We start from the raw sequence: 21,429 nt of genomic DNA, 5'->3' as shown, positions 1-21,429 counted from the left end.
TAACAGTCAATAGCTATTGACCACAGCATCTACGGGGTTAGAAAGCCAGTATCAGAGCTATGTCTGATCCTGGTCCTTACAGTGAGAGCCCATGTGTCAGTCAGTGATGGGCTCCCACTGTGATCGCATGGGCACAGCTCCTGTGCCTCCATTATCATTATGACGTAACTGTACGTCATGGAGGCTTAAGGCAAGCTTATACAGTTACATCAGGATGACTTAATGGGCTAAACCGTGTTTTCTCTGAAATGCAGCAGCACTTCAGAGTAAACCATAGTTGACTGTTACCAGGGGGCCTGTTGGGATTTCATTCTGCATGTGGTTCTAGGAGCATGAATCTCTTGGCATGTTGCCTTTACATTGTTTGATTCCGATAGCACATTTCTTAGGATTTGTAAGAAAATCGGAACATTTCAAGACTGGCATCAATATGGTTAACAAAAACATGTTTCCTTCAAGGAAGTTGTTTTTTTTAAACACTCTGTCCTATTTTCATTAACCATTCGCTAGTCCAGGATGGGTCATTTCCTTCCTTTCTTTAAACTATATCTTTCTATGTGAAAAGAGAGCACATAGTAATCTTATGTGTGATTCTCAGGATGGAATGGTGGTTCATCTCTACAATTCACATTGTTCTTCTCTCACTATGCTCCTCTATACCACAATGCCAGCACTACTTGAATCGTAAGTTGAGTTCATTCCTTATAATGATAAGTTATAATAGTACTATGACAAAAGGAGCATTAAAACTAATTGTTGTAAAGGCTTTTATGTGCATTTTTGTAATATAGAGTATAGAACAGAGCTGCAGCTAATCATGCTAAAGATTATATCTAACGTTCCACAGTCAAAACAAATCTTGGGACACAAGGACTTATGGTAACTAAAAGAGCTAATTTGATAACACCCTCTTATTATTAAAGTGCTTGTGCTCCAGCATTTATTTTATATACTTTTTGCATTACAATTCACTTAATTTATTGTTACAGCATTTTGATTGTGTGTGTTAACTGTACATTTTTAATTTCAATCATTTTTATAAAAAATTAAAATAAAGGAAACAACTACTCAAATTAGTAAGTGGTGCAATTCTGAGAGACCATATTTGAGAGAAAATGGTCCAGCAATATGGCTGTTAGGTTTTTGGTAACAGTTGAAGAATGGGTCAAACTAGAGGACGTAAACAGCATAAAAAACATCTTTGGTTTATGTACAAGTGTTGTGTATTTTCTTGTGAAGCATGTTGAGAGTGACTCTCCTCTTCACCACTTCTATACAGAGAAAACTGTTTTTAAATGCCATAACGTTAAATTTGATAGGTTTGTGGGTCGTAAAATGTGTACTTGGGTATCTATCTCCAAGTAGAAAAACAAAGTTTCAAGTCAATGTGTTTGTTAATAACGGTATTTATTAAACTTAAGACTTTTCACTAGAAAGTCCAGATAACCAGGCAAGTCCACAAGATATGTAGGTGATTTCCTGGTTTATGACATCATTGTAAACAAGCATTTCATACATTCAGGTACATTGTATGTAATCTTGTGGGGATATAACAGGCACAGTCCAGAACCTTAACTCCTTTAAAGGGCTTCTGTCACCCCACTAAACTCATTTTATTTTTTTTGTGTACTTATAATCCCTATCCTGCCATATTGCCATACATTATGTTATTAATAATTTTCGTTCAGTAGATTTAGCAAAAAACGTACTTTTATTATATGCCAATTACCTTTCTACCAGCAAGTAGGGCGTCTACTTGCTGGTAGCAGCCGCAGAAAACCACCCCCTCCTCTTGTTGATTGACAGGGCCAGCTGCTATCTCCTCCTCCGGCCAGCCCTGTCAGCATTTCAAAAATCACACGCCTGCGTTGATTCGGCGCAGGCGCTCTGAGATAAGGAGGCTCGCCTCCTCAGCACTCCCTCAGTGCGCCTGCGCCGATGACGTCACCGAAAGAGAAGACGTTATCAGCGCAGGCGCATTGAGGGAGTGCTGAGGAGGCGCGCCTCCTTATCTCAGAGCGCCTGCGCCGAATCAACACAGGCGTGTGATTTTTGAAATGCTGACAGGGATGGCCGGAGGAGGAGATAGCAGCTGGCCCTGTCAATCAACAAGAGGAGGGGGCGGTTTTCTGCGGCTGCTACCAGCAAGTAGACGCCCTACTTGCTGGTAGAAAGGTAATTAGCATATAATAAAAGTACGTTTTTTGCTAAATCTACTGAACGAAAATTATTAATAACATAATGTATGGCAATATGGCAGGATAGGGATTATGACTAAATAAATGGCGAATCGCACATGTTTATTTTTTTTCCTGTTACGGCTATCACCACACAGGAAATAAAAAATATATATATATATATATTTCAATAGTTCAGACATTTATGGATGCTGCGATACCTAATATGTTTTTTTTTATTGTTTAGATATTTTGATGTGTAAAATTGGGAAAGGGGGGTGACTTTTTTTTCCTTTTTATTTAATAACTATTAGCCCTCTTAGGGGTCTAGAACTTTGGATCTTTAGATCCCTTGTCCTATTCACCCTAACAGAGATCTATTAGGTTGCATAGGATTCTGAACTATGCACAGTTGTCCCTGGTGAGCTGTGCTTTCTGTATAGTTCAGCAGGGAGCTTACCATGGCAGGCCCGGAAGGCTTCAGAAGCGTCCAGGCTGCCATGGTAACCTATCAGAGCCTTGCAATATCACTGCAGGGGCTCAGATCATAAAGCAGAGGGAGCCGCAACTGTTTATCTAACTTAGGAGCCATGTGGCCAGTCCTAAATAGGAACAGACAAAAATAACAATGCACAGATATAGCTGTCTATTTCTAAGTATGACCATCAACTTGTCTCTTAAGTCCAGAATAAGAAGAGATTTCAATAAATAAAAAGTTTGTTGAATCATTTCTGATTAAACTAAATATCATTTTGCTCAGATTCATCAGCTCTGCAAAATGCTGCATTGCATTTTAATGGATAATAGGTTCCCTTCAAGAGTTGCCCCCCATGAATCAAATCTGATATTGCGTATTGTACATTTTTATACAAATACTGTTTAATGGACGGCAAATGTACACTATGTTTGTAATGTACAAAACATGGAATTTTTAGTATAGCCCTTCCAAGTAATACAAGTTGTAATGAGGCCCCTGGACCCAAAGAAGTTGTACACACATATACATACATTTGAAATGAGAGACAACACAACAGAATATCCAAACGATATAGCAAACATACTAACTATTTCACTTTTCAGGGTACTGCTGAAGTAAATGGAAAGATTCAGTTTTGTTGCTATGTTTTTTCATCCACAGGTAGAAGGGGAGGTGTCTTTCATTATGACCGCCATATGAGGTACCAGCTAAACTATCGTAATGCCCAAGAGGCTTGTGTGCAGGATTTCGGGGGCAAAATAGCAACAAGAGACCAATTGGAAAAGGCTTTAAATGTTGGGCTGGAAGAATGTCGCGCAGGCTGGATAACGTCTGCAGAGGTGGCTTACCCTCGCATAACCAAACACTGGAACTGTGGGGAAAATAAAACAGGAATTATATCCTATGGGATTCGACAGAATCTTCAAGAAAAGTGGGATGTGTTTTGCTATAAAGAAGATGATGATTGCTCACTGTATGACAGGGCTTTTTTCCAGGTCTTCTGGGGCACAACAGCATCTCCATCAAGAAACATGTTTCGTACAGCTGTACCTGTTACACATGAACTTACATCAAAAACTCCACCAACAATTTCCACATTACTGTCTTCTAGTACAGTACCTAGCCGAGAAGGCATAAACAGTAGGCTCCCTAAGGAAAAGAACAGGTCACATACCAAAAAAATAAATTATTCTGAAGATCAAGAAAATAATTTTGAGAGTCACTTTCCATCAGTGAATTTTTCTGAACATAATGAACCCCTGAAAGAACAAGAAGTGAGGTTTTTTGATACTACGGTGGAGCTGAATAGCACCTCAAATAAATACAAAGATAGTCAAAACAGAATAGACAAGACTACCTTGGTAACCAATAGCACATATGTTCCAGCATCAGCGCATGACACGCAGACAAAACCTTACTTGCCTACAAGTGGCAATAGACTTCATGATGGTATGAGTACAAAGACTTCTCTAAATATCTCTGTAACTAGATTAGATGTGGTAAATAGCATTTTACATGAGAAGGGATCAAACGATAGCTCCTATGAGATGATGGTTAGAAGAGAAAACTTTGATGTTCTACCTCAGAGTTCAATGATTGCAACAACAGAGAATCCAGATTTTTATAATACAACATTTCTGTCAAGAAGTAACTTTATTACTGGAGAATCTACAACTACTGATATAAACTATTCAATAACTACAATATCAGAAGTTAAGAATTTTTTTCCTGAAAGACATCAAAGGAAAATGGACTTACATAGTGCAGATTTCCTTTCAACTTCTCAAGATGAAGGCACAACACAAGAGAATATGTTTCATATCAGTACTTCACAAAGTCATAATCAGATTGTACAGACTGTGTCTGATAATATATTAACAGGAGGTGAACAGGAGCAACCCATAGCTACAACTCGATTAGCTTTGTCTTATCCACTGATATCCCCAAGTAATTCTCCTTACGAAGAAGGTGATCTGATTAACAAAGATCAGCAAAATGTATACAATGATCAAAAACCAGGGAATGAAATTATCATACACAAAACCTCAAACTCATCTGATAAGCTTACTGAACAATTTATGCCAACAGAGAATCAAACAGATGTGCTTCACATGACAACAGATCAAATAAACACCCAGCACAAAACATTACTTGACATATATCCTACAACATCTTCACATTTACATTACCAAGAAAAAGAGGTTCAGGCATTTGAAGACTTGGAAAAGAATGCTTCCAGTGAACCTACGCTAACATCTAATTTGGAAAATGACACTAACATAAATGTTAATAGAGACACCACAAGGGGAACCCCAGGGAACCGAAAAGCTGTAGATAAAATATTAACACCATCAGCTATGACTGCAATGGTAGATTCAACAACACACTCAGAGAAAATTACTCCAAAGACATCTTCATTCTTTACTCCATATGATCATATGAAAGGGACTGCTAGTCCAACAAATCAAAGCAATGTAACAGATTTGAACCTTGGTGAGTATTAAGACTTTCTGCAATACCAAATAATTTGATGTCTATGGCATAGGCTCTCAGTGTTATGTGGACCCCAAGAGGTACATACTATGTCTATAGGGAAGTGTACCCCAACCACTGACTAGAGTCAAGTATCGCTCTTAAGCCCCCTGAATGTGGCTTCCATATCTCTGGTAGTTAACACTGTTGTACAAGCCATCACTAGGTCATATCTTTAATAGTCTTTTTTAACTTAAAGTGGCTCTGTCACCAAGAGCAACCTTATCCAACCAGACATATAGCCTGGTAGGGTTTATGAAGCTGATTCAAACAATACCTTTCCTTTGTCTGTAGGTACTAGCGTTGTTGAGAAATTTTTACTTTTTTAAATTTTTAAAGAACTGGAGGGACCATTGGTCTGGGACTTACACCTGTAATATGGTCAGAAATATGAATCAGTATTATGGATGTGTGAAATCAGATATTTTTGTTAATTTTTTTTCCCCAAAGTCTTATAAATGAAAAATAATGTGGTTGTTTGTTTCAGATTCTTGTGGCGGCTGGCTTAAAGCACTTTCTGGCCAGTTTCACAGTCCAGGATTTCCACAATCATACGAAAAAGATATGAATTGTATATGGGTTATTGAAGTGCCACTTGGTTATTATGTCATTCTGGATTTTGTGTCACTTGTTATAGAAGAACACAGAAATTGTGAATATGATTATGTAATGGTTTATGATGGGATGGAGAGTGACCAACGTGTGTTAGGCAGGTATGATCTACAAATTAATCTTTTGTCATTCTTGTAGATATAATTCAATTGCATAAGCGTGATTATTACTATTTTAGCTATAATATGTGCTAACATACAGTACTGCACTTTAGACAGGGGAGTGGTGCAAATAAAAAACTTTAAAAACATACATACCAAGGTACGCTACATGAATGCACAAAACATTTTTCACTATTTCACTCCAGGTGCCCATATATTTTAGATAGCTTATTGTCAGAACCTTGTTCTGCCAACAGAGATCACTCCCAACTCACACATGCAGAAGTATTTTCATATATTTTCAGTGTGGAGAAGGGAATAAGACATTTCCACATATCGCTGGGAACGACTTCTGTCTAATGGGAACAAACGATCAACCATGTTGAAATCCAACAGACCTGATCCTTCTTTCCCTGACTTCTGTTGTTTGGGGAGTGTCTGGTGACTGGTACGATTGTTGGCTAATACTGCAGAGATTGGCAAATTCAAACAACATTATGGATGAGTACCCCTCTCAGAAACTGTCAGACAGATAGGTATGGATCCCCCTGGAACCTGCTCCTATCTCCAGTACAGGCTCTTGAAGAGAAGGAGCATGCATAGCGCATGCACAGTGGAATATCCATTCACTGCTATGGGATTCGGAAAATAGCCGAGGATGTGAGCGCAGCTGTTTTTGGAACTCCCATAACGGTGAACGTGTTTATATGGGGCACTATTTGTCACTTCGGGGGTTTGTTCTAGAGATAGGAGTAAGTGGCAGAAGCGGAATCGCCACCTATCTGACATTGATGGCATATCATAGCAATATGTCATCAAGGTCTGAGATGGGAATAACCCTTTAACCTAATGTGCATGGACACCTGTACAGTGTGAACGTCCTTATTTCCTTATATCATTATCTAATATATAAAGCTGAGTGAGTGTATGTATGTCCGCTAAAGAAATCCGCACCGTCGCATTTACAAATCATAAAATTTTGCACAGCCGCTGCTGTTCATGTCAGATTTTAAGGAGGCGGAGCACAGTGGGGGGGGGGGGTTTAGTGTTAAGGAGTTGGGGCTGTTGAGGTCACTTAAGGGTGGGGTGCTGTAGATGTCACTGTTATGGGGATACTGTTGATATCTTTTAACGACACACACAAACATTAAATGAAATATACCTGTGCGAAACCGGGTACTTCTGGTAGTACTATATAAATTATTATACTATTGCCTAGTATACAAAATAATATAATTATTTTGTATACTAGGCAATAGTCTAGTTCCCTCAGGCGTGCACCTTTTTTGTTTAAGTTGGATTTAGTGCTGCCATATTTTTGCTATTTCAGCAATAACAAGGCTTTACAGTCCACTTGTAATACCTGGTAAAATGTAGTCAGATGAGGTAAAGGTAAAGAAACAAAATACAACTATAAGATTGACTGTAAAAGTAATTAATCTAGTACATCAGTCACTGAGTTACTTTCCCTTCTTTGGAGTCATCTTTTTTCTGTGGGAAAGGAGTGAGATCACATGCAGGGGAGTTTACTAGCAGGTTAAAAAAAACTTAGAGTAGATTAACTAGATGAATTAAATCTCTAGTATCTGATCTGTTCATTCATTAGGTTTTGTGGATCACAACTCCCTTCCAAAATCCGTGGCTCATCCAATACGATTACAGTGATTATGAGATCTGATTCATCAGTAGAGCTGGATGGAATTTCCTTGCAGTTCAGGGCGACGCAGACTTCATCAGGTAATTGTAAATTAATTTTAGCAAAATTTCAAAATTATAGCAATTCTAGTTATTACCATTAATTACATAAAACATTGATTATGTCTTTCAGCCTTACATAATTATTCCACTCTCATACTTCATCCATAAAAGGATTTTCCATAATGTTTTTAACAGTCACGCTCATGTAGTTGCTTACCACATATATATTGTCCCCATGCTTTTTTTTTTTAATTTGAACCCTTTTGACCTGTTTTCACCTTGCAAACCAATCACATCCTGTATTTAAGCATCTCCTGTTGCTGAATCCAACCAAACCCATGATGCACTTCTCCTTTCTCTGGCACAGTTCCAGCACTTCATTTAAGTGCATTTACATGAAATATTAGGTGGTATATACAGTCCTGATCAAAAGTTTAACCCCTTAAAGTCCTTAAACTTTTTTTTGCGGGATGAGGTTATGGTTAGATTGGTACTATTTTGGTGGGCAAACGCCTTTTTGATCGCTTGCTGTTGTACTTTTTGTGATGTAAGGTGACAAAGAAATTGTTTATTTAGCACAGTTTTTATTTTTTACGGTTTTCATCTGAGGGGTTAGGTCATGTGATATGTCTATAGAGCCGGTCGATACGGACACGGCGATACCTAATATTTATTTATTTATTTTTTTCTTCTATTTTTTATGAAGTTTTTGTTTATTTTTACTTGAAACGTAATTTTTTTGGGGGAAATCTTTATTTTTTAAACTTTTTTTTTCACTTTATTTTTTGTCCCACTTTGGGACTTGAACTTTTGGGGGTCTAATCCTGTATTGGAATGCATTGGCTGTATGAGTAATACTGTGTGTATTACTCATACAGCTTCCGGCCTGTGAGATCCAGGGGGTCTGAATTGACCTGCGGTTTGCGGCGATTGCCGATACGGGGGGATCACATGACCCCCCCGGCGTTGTGACAGGATGCCCGCTGAATGATTTCAGCGGGCATCTTGTCACAATTAACCCCCGCCGCGCCGCAATCTACTTTTAAACTTAGGATGTACCGGTACGTCCTGAGTCCTTAAGGACTCGGCAAACGTGGAGTACCGGTACGTCCTAAGTCCCTAAGGGGTTAAGACCACTTGAAAAATTGCAAAAAATCATATTTAGCATGGCTGGATCTTAACAAGGTTCCAAGTAGAGCTTCAACATGCAACAAGAAGAAATAGAAGTGAGACAAAAAATTTTTTGAGCATTCAATTTAAGGAAAACAACGAATAAACTGAAACAGGCTGTTTTTCAGCTGATCAAAAATTTAGGACCACACCTCCAAAATAAAACTAAACCCCCCCAAAACAGAAATCCAACTTCCAAACATGAACTCAGTAATGAGTAGCTCCGCCTTTATTGTTTATCACTTCAAAAATTTGTTTCGGCATGCTTGCTGCAAGCGTTTCCATGAGGTGAGTATGAACATTTCTCCAAGTGGTGAAGACGGCTGCACGAAGGCCATCTACTGTCTGGAACTGTTGTCCATTTTTGTAAACTTCCCTTGCCATCCATCCTCAAAGGTTCTCAATTAGATTTAGATCAGGGGAACACGCAGGATGGGCCAAAAGAGTGTTGTTATTCTCCTGGAAGAAGTCCCTTGTCCTGCGGGCATTGTGTACTGTAGCGTTGTCCTGTTGAAAAACCCAGTTGTTACCACACAGACGAGGGCCCTCAGTCATGAGGAATGCTCTCTGCAACATCTGGACATAGCCAGCGGCCGTTTGACGCCCCTGCACTTCCTGAAGCTCCATTGTTCCACTAAAGGAAAAAGCACCCTAGACCATTATAGCGCCCCCTCCACTGTGGCGCGTAGAAAACATCTCAGGTGGGATCTGCTTGTCATGCCAGTAACGTTGGAAACCATCAGGACCATCAAGGTTAAATTTTTTCTCATCAGAGAATAAAACTTTCTTCTACCTTTGAATGTCCCATGTTTGGTGCTCTCTTGCAAAGTCCAAACGAGCAGTTCTGTGGCGCTCAAAGAGACGAGGTCTTTGAAGACGTTTTTTGTTTTTGAAGCCCTTCTGTCTTAGATGCCATCTGATGGTTATGGGGCTGCAGTCAGCACCAGTAAGGGCCCTAATTTGGGTCGAGGATCATCCAGTGTTTTGACGGACAGCCAATTGGATCCTCCGGCTCAGTGCTGATGAAGTTGTTTTGGGTCTTCCACTTGACTTTTTTGTTCCATAACCCTCAGGATCATTTAAGAAATTCCAAATGACTGTCTTACTGCGTCCCACCTCAGCAGCGATGGCGCGCTGTGAGAGACCCTGCTTATGGAGTTCAACAACCCGACCACGTTCAAAAAGGGAGAGTTTTTTTGCCTTTGCCATCACAACATGTGACTACCTGACAGAAAATAACAATGAATCCACATCTTTGCACAGATTTGGCCTTTTAAAGGCATGTGGTCCTAAAATTTGGATCAGCTGAAAAACAGCCTGTTTCAGTTTAATCGTTATTTTCAATTAATTGAATGCTCAAAAAATGTTTTGTCTCACTCTCATTTCTTTTTGTTGCATGTTGAAGCTCTACTTGGAACCTTGTTAAGATCCAACAATTTAAAATATGATTTTTTGCCATTTTTCAAGTAGTCTTAAACTTTAGATCAGGACTGTAATATGTAGCAGAAGGAACAGAATCAGAGCTTATGCAAACAGGTGTATTTGTGAGCGCAATATGTAGCTTATAGGGCTCAAATATGACCACCCTGCATTTCAATGTAGACATGTATTCTTCAGATGTTCACATAACAAAAGAAAAAAAATAACAGCATGCTCCAATGGATGATACATGTTTTTCATGGAAATCCAATAGGCAACAGTATTGTCCATTCAGTTCTGTTTTGCACACTGCACTGTATTGGAACACAAGAAGAGGAAGTCCTCCTACTTTTTACCTTCCCCTAAGGCTACATGCACACGGCAGTTTTTAACGGCTGGCACATGGCGGTTTTCAGAACCATTGCAGTCTATGGGGCTATTCACATGGCTGTTTTTTTTTTTTTTTTAAAGCCAGTGAATAGAGGCAGTCAAAAAATAGGACTTGTCCTATTTTTGTCAGTTTTCACAGACAGACCCCATTGAAATCAATGGGACCATTTTTAACTGCTGCTTAGACAGAAGGGCTGTCAGAATATTTATACTGCTCTGATTAACAGTCTATATTTTTTATGTAAATAAATTACAATCTGTAAGGGAGGAGATTCTAACTTATCATAAAGACCAAGCCAATAAGAGCTCGTGATCTGCCCTAAGCTTGACGACAAAAAGAAGGCAGTGGTAAATCAAAATATATACAGTACAGACCAAAAGTTTGGACACACCTTCTCATTCAAAGAGTTTTCTTTATTTTCATGACTATGAAAATTGTAGATTCACACTGAAGGCATCAAAACTATGAATTAACACATGTGGAATTATATACATAACAAACAAGTGTGAAACAACTGAAAATATGTCATATTCTAGGTTCTTCAAAGTAGCCACCTTTTGCTTTGATTACTGCTTTGCACACTCTTGCCATTCTCTTGATGAGCTTCAAGAGGTAGTCCCCTGAAATGGTTTTCACTTCACAGGTGTGCCCTGTCAGGTTTAATAAGTGGGATTTCTTGCCTTATAAATGGGGTTGGGACATTCAGTTGCGTTGAGGAGAAGTCAGGTGGATACACAGCTGATAGTCCTACTGAATAGACTGTTAGAATTTGTATTATGGCAAGAAAAAAGCAGCTAAGTAAAGAAAAAGAGTGGCCATCATTATTTTAAGAAATGAAGATCAGTCAGTCAGCCGAAAAATTGGGAAAGCTTTGAAAGTAAGGGCTATTTGACCATGAAGGAGAGTGATGGGGTGCTGCGCCAGATGACCTGGCCTCCACAGTCACCGGACCTGAACCCAATCGAGATGGTTTGGGGTGAGCTGGACCGCAGAGTGAAGGCAAAAGGGCCAACAAGTGCTAAGCATCTCTGGGAACTCCTTCAAGACTGTTGGAAGACCATTTCAGGGGACTACCTCTTGAAGCTCATCAAGAGAATGCCAAGAGTGTGCAAAGCAGTAATCAAAGCAAAAGGTGACTACTTTGAAGAACCTAGAATATTACATATTTTCAGTTGTTTCACACTTGTTTGTTATGTATATAATTCCACATGTGTTAATTCATAGTTTTGATGCCTTCATAGTCATGAAAATAAAGAAAACTCTTTGAATGAGAAGGTGTGTCCATACTTTTGGTCTGTACTGTATATATATATATATATATATATATATATATATATATATATATATATAAAATCAACCATACATTCATAGAACTAAACTCAGTACCGTGATATACAGTTGCAAGAAAAAGTATGTGAACCCCTTTGGAAAGATATGGATTTCTGCACAAATTGGTCATAAAATGTGATCTGATCTTTATCTAAGTCACAACAATAGACCATCACAGTCTGCTTAAACTAATAACACACAAAGAATTAAATGTTACCATGTTTTTATTGAACACACCATGTAAACAATCACATTGCAGGTGGAAAAAGTATGTGAACCCTTGGATTTAATAACTGGTTGAACCTCCTTTGGCAGCAATAACTTCAACCAAACGTTTCCTGTAGTTGCAGATCAGATGTGCACAATGGTCAGGAGTAATTCTTGACCATTCCTCTTTACAGAACTGTTTCAGTTCAGCAATAATCTTGGGATGTTTGGTGTGAATCGCTTTCTTGAGGTCATGCCACAGCATCTCAATCGGGTTGAGGTCAGGACTCTGACTGGGCCACTCCAGAAGGCGTATTTTCTTCTGTTTAAGCCATTCTGTTGTTGATTTACTTCTATGTTTTGGGTTGTTGTCCTGTTGCAACACTCATCTTCTGTTGAGCTTCAGCTGGTGGACAGATGGCCTTAAGTTCTCCTACAAAATGTCTTGATAGACATGGGAATTCATTTTTCCTTCGATGATAGCAATCAGTCCAGGCCCTGACACAGCAAAGCAGCCCCAAACCATGATGCCCCCACCACCATACTTCACAGTTGGGATGAGGTTTTGATGTTGGTGTGCTGTGCCTCTTTTTCTCCACACATAGTGTTGTGCCTCTTTTTCTCCACACATAGTGTTGTGTGTTTCTTCCAAACAACTCAACTTTGGTTTCATCTGTCCACAGAATATTTTGCCAGTACTGCTGTGGAACATCCAGGTGCTCTTGTGCAAACTTTAAACGTGCAGCAATGTGTTTTTTTTGACAGCAGTGGCTTCCTCTGTGGTATCCTCCCATGAAATCCATTCTTGCTTAGTGTTTTACGTATCGTAGATTCGCTAACGGGGAGGTTTTGTAAGTCTTTAGCTGACACTCTAGGATTCTTCTTCACCTCATTGAGCAGTCTGCGCTGTGCTCTTGCATTCGTCTTTACAGGACGGCCACTTCTAGGGAGAGTAGCAACAGTGCTGAACTTTCTCGATTTATAGACAATTTGTGGACTGATGAACAGCAAGGCTTTTGGAGATACTTTTATAACCCTTTCCAGCTTTATGCAAGTCAACAATTCTTAGTCGTAGGTCTTCTGAGAGCTCTTTTGTGCAAGGCATCATCCACATCAGGCAATGCTTCTTGTGAAAAGAAAACCCAGAACTGGTGTGTGTTTTTTATAGGGCAGGGCAGCTGTAACCAACACCTCCAATCTCATCTCATTGATTGGACTCCAGTTGGCTGACAACTCACTCCAATTAGCTCTTGGAGATGTCATTAGTCTAGGGGTTCACATACTTTTTCCACCTGCACTGTGAATGTTTACATGGTGTGTTCAATAAAAACATGGTAACATTTAATTCTTTGTGTGTTGTTAGTTTAAGCAGACTGTGATTGTCTATTGTTGTGACTTAGATGAAGATCAGATCACATTTTATGACCAATTTGTTCAGAAATCCATATCATTCTAAAGGGTTCACATACTTTTTCTTGCAACTGTAAAAATAATTTTCAACAGTATGTATAAATCTCCCTGTATTGGAAAAAGTTTGAATATCACTGCAGTTACAGACTAGCCTTATTCCAAAACAGATTCTACACCCAAAATATGGTTAATCGAATATATATATATATATATATATATATATATATATGTGCAAATATATTATTTTCGATCTCTTATAAATATAGGAAAGTTTATACTATACCAGTGTATCAGCTAGCAGAAATCAGTTTCAAGATTCAGGACTATAGACTGGTCTGGTCCTATTTGTCCCCAGACGGTTGTGTCCTCCTTGAAAAGATTGAGGAATGGTATGGGTGGATCCCCCTGGATGACTGGATAGGTGGTCCTAGTTCATCGGATGGTTCTGATGACTTCCTCAGTGAGGTGTATCAAATGGATCAGATGGGATCAGATGGCCTCACTCTGTCAGCTCATGCCACCTTTTTATCATTCAAAAATGGGATTGGTCTGGTTTGATCATTAACTAGTGACATCACAAATGTTTATTCCCCCAACTATCTCGTAATACATGTCTTAATTTTTACTCTACCACTAGATGGCACAAGGGCTCTATGTAAAAAGTTTTGACAATTATAGCTATTTCCTAGATTTTCCTTTTTAATTTGAAGGGGTAATCTTTAACTGGGATTTTAGACAGAACTTCTAGAACAATAGAATGTAAATATAATGGTGTATCCAGAATTAGACCTCTATTCTCAAGGACTTTTAGGTACACAACTCCTAGACATGACTAAACACCTTTCCTAGTCATTGTGATAAAACAGGATTCGATTGACACTTTGACCTTTGTCTTGATGAAGACATTGTTTGCTTATGGACATCTGTATTTACAATCCCCCCTTCCTGAGATCTTCTGAGAAACAGATAATTAACTTCACACCAGTCTCACTCTCTGACATAGCACTCTGAAACTACATTGGAATTTCCACCTCAATTCTAACACTAAATGAATATCCCTTTATCAAACTTCTAGCTATATAAAACACCCAATTTTATAACATATAATATAAAAACCCAAAATCCATTCATATGAGGATTAATATTAATATAATGAATACTAAATGATATTCTTTTTACTCACTGAAAATAAACTAAAACATTTCTACCATTGTCTTATCTGAGTAAATGCATTTTATTGTATCTGTCTAAACCTCTTTCACACAAGAGCAGACTATGCAAACGCTCTTAATTTCTTAGTTAGCAATTCCAAAGTCTTGAGAAACTCACCTCACTTTAACCTTTTAAAATAAGACAAAATGACTTGTCATACAGCACATATATCAGTCTATATTGTAATTTGTATAGACCTTCATAATATGAATATAATATGAACTTTTATGTTCAATAAGTCTGACAGGGCACCCGTCTGTTAAAAACAGGTACACTAGTGCACTATGGCCTTTTAGGGGTAAAAAAAAAAATCACTCACCTCATACACTTGCATGCACAGAGACAGTCACTCCTCTCTTGATTCTGAAGGACCTGCCGAGGGACCTGCACTCAGCATGATGTCATCACGTGATCTTGCTGGGAGCACGTGGTGACATCATCACGTGCAGGTCCTTCATAATCAAGAGAGGAGTGACTGTCTCTGTGCATGCAAGTGGAGGAGGTAAGTGATTTTTTTTCAATTGAAAAACAAACAATACAGCTGAGGACCACTATAGGTGACATTATTATAGCTGGGGGACATTATTACATCTGGGGGCCTCTATGGGGGACATTTTTACTTTTATGGGACACTATAGGGGGACATTATTACTGCTGGTGGCCACTATGGGGGACATTATTAAAGCTGGGGGCCACTATGGGGGTCATTATTAAATCTGGGGGCCACTATAAAGGACATTATTACTGCTGGGACCACTATGGGGAACATTATTACCTCTGGGGGCCACTATGGGGGACATTATTAATGCTGGGGACCGCTATGGGGAACATTATTACTACTGGGAGCCATTGGGATTTTATTTACAAAACGCCAATGAAATTCATCCATTTTTAACAGCCATGAAAAACTGATGCAAAATCGCAAAATGGATGCACAAATGGTTAAAAAATGGTCATGAAAAACTAACAGTGCGTCCTTTCTCAGCAGTGTTTTTTTTTTCATGTGTGCATGTAGCCTTGGGATCTACTGATGGTTTTGTGTTAAAATGCCATAGTTGAATAATGTAAAAAGTGCACAGAAAAATCATTATCCAGTGAACTTTTAAGCCTTGTTCACATTTTACAATTTCTACAATTGGTATGGATGCATTTGTTTTATTCAAAATGTTATTTTTTATGCATCCCAAAAAAACTACAAAAGTTGCATCTAAATTATTCTAGTTGAACAAGTCTCACAGATACATCATACAATATATAACTTCTTTTACAAGGTGTTTCTTTAACCGAGGGAAAAAACTCACTGGAGGGAGTGGTTGAAATAAACTACCAAGGTGTACGAGGAAACATATGTGCCAAGCAGTGGAACAACAATGATGCCCAAGTAGTGTGCCAGCAACTTGGTTTCTCTGGCCCTGCAATTGCTACTAGGTATTGTGAATATTTACAATGTTATAGCATTTTTAAAAGTAGGTATAAAATAATCATATATTTATATTACAAGAATGTAAAGATTTAGAGGAAATGTGTCACCAAATATTTTATCTGTCAGTTAGGTAAAGGGACCTTAAGGTCATGTGGTTAATCCATTATGTCTTATTACCAATAAACACTGGCAGTCTCTGAATGGTTTCATGTTCACATTTTAGCAATAACGACACAATAACAATTTCAGATCAAATTTCCTACTGATCATAATAAACTAACCACTAAGTGTATTCTGTGATATAGTTTGTGGTGCATTGCCATATTTACTGTAAGTTACATGGAAGAAATTCATTGACAATCACTTTTTAAATTGGTAAAATAGATTGAAAATTGTTTGTTGACTAAGGTTATTGAGTTAGGGTTATCAGGATTAGAATTAGGGTACTTTCACACTTGCGGCAGAGGAATCCGGCAGGCAGTTCCGTCACCGGAATTGCCTGCCGGATCCGTCAAAAAGTATGCCAACTGATGCCATTTGTAAGACTGATCAGGCTCCTGATCAGTGTTACAAATGCATTGAAATGCCAGATCCGTCTTTCCGGTGTCATCCGGAAAAATGGATCCAGCATTAATTTTTTTTCAATTAGTTTTCGGTCTGCGCAAGGACAGATCCGGCATTGCGGTATTTTGAATGTCGGATCCGGTACTAATACATTCCGGATCCGGCATTCCGGCAAGTGTTCTGGATTTTTGGCCGGAGATAAAACCGTAGCATGCTGCGGTATTATCTCCATCCTGAACAGTCAAAAAGACTGAACTGAAGACATACTGATGCATCCTGAATGGATTGTTCTCCATTCAGAATGCATGGGGATAAAACTGATCAGTTCTTTTCTGGTATTGAGCCCCTAGGAAGGAACTCTATGCCGGAAAAGAAAAACACTAGTGTGAAAGTACCCTTAGAAAATTTAGGGAACCCCTGCTGAAGTGGCTGACACATGTTACACCTACGTATCCATTTGCTCAGCAGAAGGATTTTTTTTTGCAATTCTGATTGATTGTTTCTACCTTTTTAGGATCATAGGAAATGGCAATGTCTCATGGGCCATTTCCTTTGTTAGCTGCAATGGAAGAGAGTCTTCCTTGGAGAAGTGCAGTGTGAAAAATACAGGAGTTTGTGGCACAGGAGAGAGAGCAGGCGTTATTTGTCAAGGTATAATATGACTATACCTCAAAGCTGAACCTTAACTACGTGCCGTCTAACTTAAAGCAGGGGTGCAGTGTAATTACAGTTGCTCGTCCTATTTGCTTAAATGGGACAAGCAGTTATAGTGTCAAAGGACCCGACAGCAGCCGGTACTGGTGGCAGCATGGTAATAGCAGGGCAGCCTGTGGCCCGGCGCCTTCACTGCAGTACACGTCACAGCTGCTGGCGGCCCTGTTGCGATGTCACAATCATGCCACTGGCATGACAATGACATCATAGCAGGGCTGCTTGCGGCAGTGAGGACGGTCGGCCACTGGCTGCAATGTCATTTACATTTCACAATATGTGAAGTAAATATGTGAAGCCCTTGTATGGACCGGATTTAACACAGTGGCTCATTCTTGATGATAAATGTGGTGCAGGGATAGACACTTTTGCCTAGCTCTATAGCAGATATTGATTGGCTTACCTTGAGACAAAATTTTACTCTAGAATGATGATGCAATTTTAGCACAAATCTTAGGCCCAGCCCCTTGTTTCAAGTGCGTTGGAAAAAATCTGAAAAACCCTCGTTGTGCCAATTTGAGCCACTTTAAAGATAGACACTAGGTGCAAACATATTTGTAAATCTAAGCTGTATCCATTTTCTCTATGGTGTTCCTGTAAGAGATAATTAACACAAATTTTGACTCACATGTATTAATTCTATGGGAGGTATTTTAATTCATTTTATGTGCCAGAAAAGCTAATCTACATCAGCTATGATCAGTCATAGATTTGTGCCAATTTCTTGCATAATCAGAGATAAATCTTTCAGTCTTTTGAGGCTACACTCCCCCTACTAAACACTGCTCACTTTTATGGTCACTTTCAAAAAGCACAAAAAAAGGTCAAAAGTCTCACATTTTTGCACAAATGACTTGCAACAAAATTTCTGACTTTTGTATGTCAAAAGACTGGTATAAATATAAGATTTTCACCAAAATGCATGCAACGTAAAAAAAAAATGCTGCAAAAATGTTTTACATAATTTAAACAGCAACAAAATCAGTCCCCATGACATACACTGGTGCTTTAAAGTTTATGAACCCTTCAGAATTTTCTATATTTCTCCATAATTTTGACCTAAAACAACATCAGATTATTTTTTTTTTTTAAAGTAGATGGTCCTAAAAGTAGATAAAGATAACCAAATCAAACAAATGTGTCAAAAATATTAGACTTGGTCATTTATTTATTGAGGAAAAGGTCCAACATCACATGTCTATGAGTAGCAAAATTATATGAACCTTTTCCAGTAACTGCTGATTAGTCCTGCACATTGGCTTGGAGGAAGTTTAGCCCATTTCTCCACAGGTTCTGCTGTGACGAAAGTTAATGGGGTTTAATCGCCCTCCTTTGAAATACGAAACGGGACCTGACAGGGTTTCCCCCTCTCCCCTTTAATTTTCGTGCTCTCACTAGAACCTCTGCTACGAACAGTCCGATTAAACCCCAATATCATGGATCTCTCAGTGGGGGGGGGGCAGGAATATAAAATTGCGGCATATGCAGATGACTCGATGTTCACAATCACTAGGCCTCTGACCTCTTTCCAGAACCTAATCACTGAATTTATTACATACCAAAATATGACCAATCTATAAATTAACTTAAAATAATCAGAGGCATTAAATATTTTGCTGACAAGCTTGCTGGAATCTAATATAGCGACCTCCTTCCTATTCCGATGGACAGCAGGAGAGGTCAAATATCTGGGAACATGGATCCCAAGAGATCTAAGAGAAATCTACAGCAGGAATCACACCCCTCTGCTAGGTCAGATCCGGGGAGATCTAAATAAATGGGCAAAAGGCATGTACACATGTGCCATTTTTAAGATGAATATTCTCCCTCGTCTGCTATACCTATTTCAGACACTCCCAATAAAACTACCCCCCAGCTTCTTTGTTACAATACACAGAGACCTCTTTAAATTTATCTGGGGGGGGGGGGGGGGGGGTAGAAGCCCGAGGCTGGCCCGCTCTCTGCTTCATGTCCCGAAGGAGCGGGGGGCCTGGGGATTCCAGATCTCCGAAAATACCATGCTGCTACCATGCTTCAGTGAGTATTGGACTGATGTCACCATGCTCCCTTCAAACAATAGGTGGCCATTGAACGCCAATGGTGCAGACTCCGACCGCACTCTCTGCCCATCCCACCAGAGGTCCTACCTTACTCCAATTTCACAAATATACTGATGTGAGCACGTTATCGCCCACACCTTTCCCATTATTTCCAGTCCTGGGACACCCATATTTCTTAGTCAGTAGCTCTTGAGGCCCCTTCTTGCAATGGCGTTTGAGTGGTAAATGTCGAGCTCCCTTCTTTAGAACAGCAGGGAGATGGCTCACATATTCCGAACTACAGAATCTGTCAGACCCTTGTGCCCTGGGACAGTGGAGAGCTAGGCAAATATCTCATTTCCTCTTCTCGGTCCATTCGTCCCCAGGCTTCGACAGGCCCCTTTCGAAAAGGTGTACATTGGCTTGGGTGTATATCGACACTCCTTGTCAGAGTTCTATAAGGCATTGATAATGCCCCATCCGGGTTTCCGCCCTCCATATATCGACAAATGGAGCTCTGATTTGGGAGTGGCCTTCCCCCGGACCAATGGCCAAGATTATACCATCTCATGCATAAATCATCCATTGCTATTAAATTCCAGGAAGCTAGTTACAAATTACTGTTTAGAAGGTACTATGTCCCGACTCGTCTTCAGAAAATGTTTCCCTCCACTGTGTTGGCGATGTGAGTCGGCGCAAGGCTCTCTGATCCACACTTTTTGGCACTGCAGTAAAATCAGACCTTTCTGGGAGTCGGTACATAGGACCTTAGCCTCAATCTTCTCCTTTCCCATACCAAATACCCCGGGCTTCTTTTTGTTACTCCTCTCGGACCTACCCAACCGCTTGCTGAATAAATAAATCTTGCGTCACCTAGTTAGTGCAGCAAGGGCTTGTATCCCAGCCAGATGGAAATCACCTACTCCACCCTCCATAGACCTCTGGGTCAACAAGGTAGAAGATATCCTGAGAATGGAGGAACTGACAGCTCTCATGAAAAACACCCATGAGGCATTTATCTCTGCATGGACTCCATGGTTTGATTTTCACAACACCCCGGAATATCAAGTTCTATTAACTTAATGGAGACCTCCTTCATTTCACTCCATACCTCCCCCCCCCCCTTTTTTTGTGACACACCTACTTACTTACTTATTTACTCATTTACTTGTCGTTCCTTCGTGTTACAGTTTGTTTCCCACCTATAGATACTTCCCTTAGTTTACGATATGTGTTGCACTTAAAGTATATATGATATCTTAACGATTGTTCTTATCCTGTCACACATGAATATGCTCAGAATTTCCTTGCTTCAACCCCCTTGGTATTATCTTGCTTTGTTGCATGTAGACCGAGTAATATTGCACTGTTTTTGATCTGTCAAAAATTGCACCCCATACATCTGTTATTGACATGTCTTATTATGATGATGAGACATTTGGACTTGTCTTTTCTAATTTTCTTAAATAAAGAATAAAAAAAATATAAAAGAAAGTCCATCAAGTCCAACCTGTAATCCTGCTATATTGATCAACGGAACAAATCCCTGGATCAATGTCCATCTTCCTTTTAAAAAAGGGGTTGGGTCAAAGGGAAAGGGTGTGTAGAACAAGATTTTTATACATTGTCGTAAGTCTTAATGTTATTTTGAATTAAAAAGTCATCTAAACCTTTTTGCTGCAAATTTCTTTTTTATTTAGTTTAGAAAGAACATGTTACATGAGAGGAAAACAGTGCATGTTACATAAATACTTTGGGGATTTCTGCATACATAATACAGACATACTCCTGTATTTGAAATAGCTTGAATAAGACATACGAACAAATGAACTGACGGCTTACGTTGGCCAACAATAAACTCTTTCCGATTCTTTTGGGTGAGGGGTCATATCCAGTTCCTAGTACATTCTGTGTCTGCCTCCCCACAGAGTAGGAGGTAACAGGGGGATAGATAAG

General features: G+C 39.3%; 1 protein-coding gene across 2 annotated transcripts in view; it reads left to right on the top strand.

The window, feature by feature from the left end:
• The first annotated feature begins 564 nt into the window (after positions 1–564).
• The window catches only part of LOC121001914, a 121,514-nt gene continuing 100,649 nt past the window's right edge, over positions 565–21,429 (top strand). For both annotated transcript variants that reach the window (XM_040433152.1, XM_040433153.1), the window contains exons 1-6: positions 565–684; positions 3,316–5,148; positions 5,675–5,900; positions 7,507–7,637; positions 16,008–16,164; positions 17,238–17,374. In XM_040433152.1, the coding sequence (XP_040289086.1) occupies positions 600–684; positions 3,316–5,148; positions 5,675–5,900; positions 7,507–7,637; positions 16,008–16,164; positions 17,238–17,374 (2,569 nt within the window). In that variant the 5' untranslated portion in view covers positions 565–599. The remainder of the gene's footprint in view (positions 685–3,315; positions 5,149–5,674; positions 5,901–7,506; positions 7,638–16,007; positions 16,165–17,237; positions 17,375–21,429) is intronic.

Source organism: Bufo bufo, chromosome 5, assembly GCF_905171765.1.
Source record: "Bufo bufo chromosome 5, aBufBuf1.1, whole genome shotgun sequence".
NCBI classification, from domain to species: domain Eukaryota; kingdom Metazoa; phylum Chordata; class Amphibia; order Anura; family Bufonidae; genus Bufo; species Bufo bufo.
The sequence above is the reverse complement of the archived record's forward strand: the minus strand, read 5'-3'. Positions and strand labels throughout refer to the sequence as shown.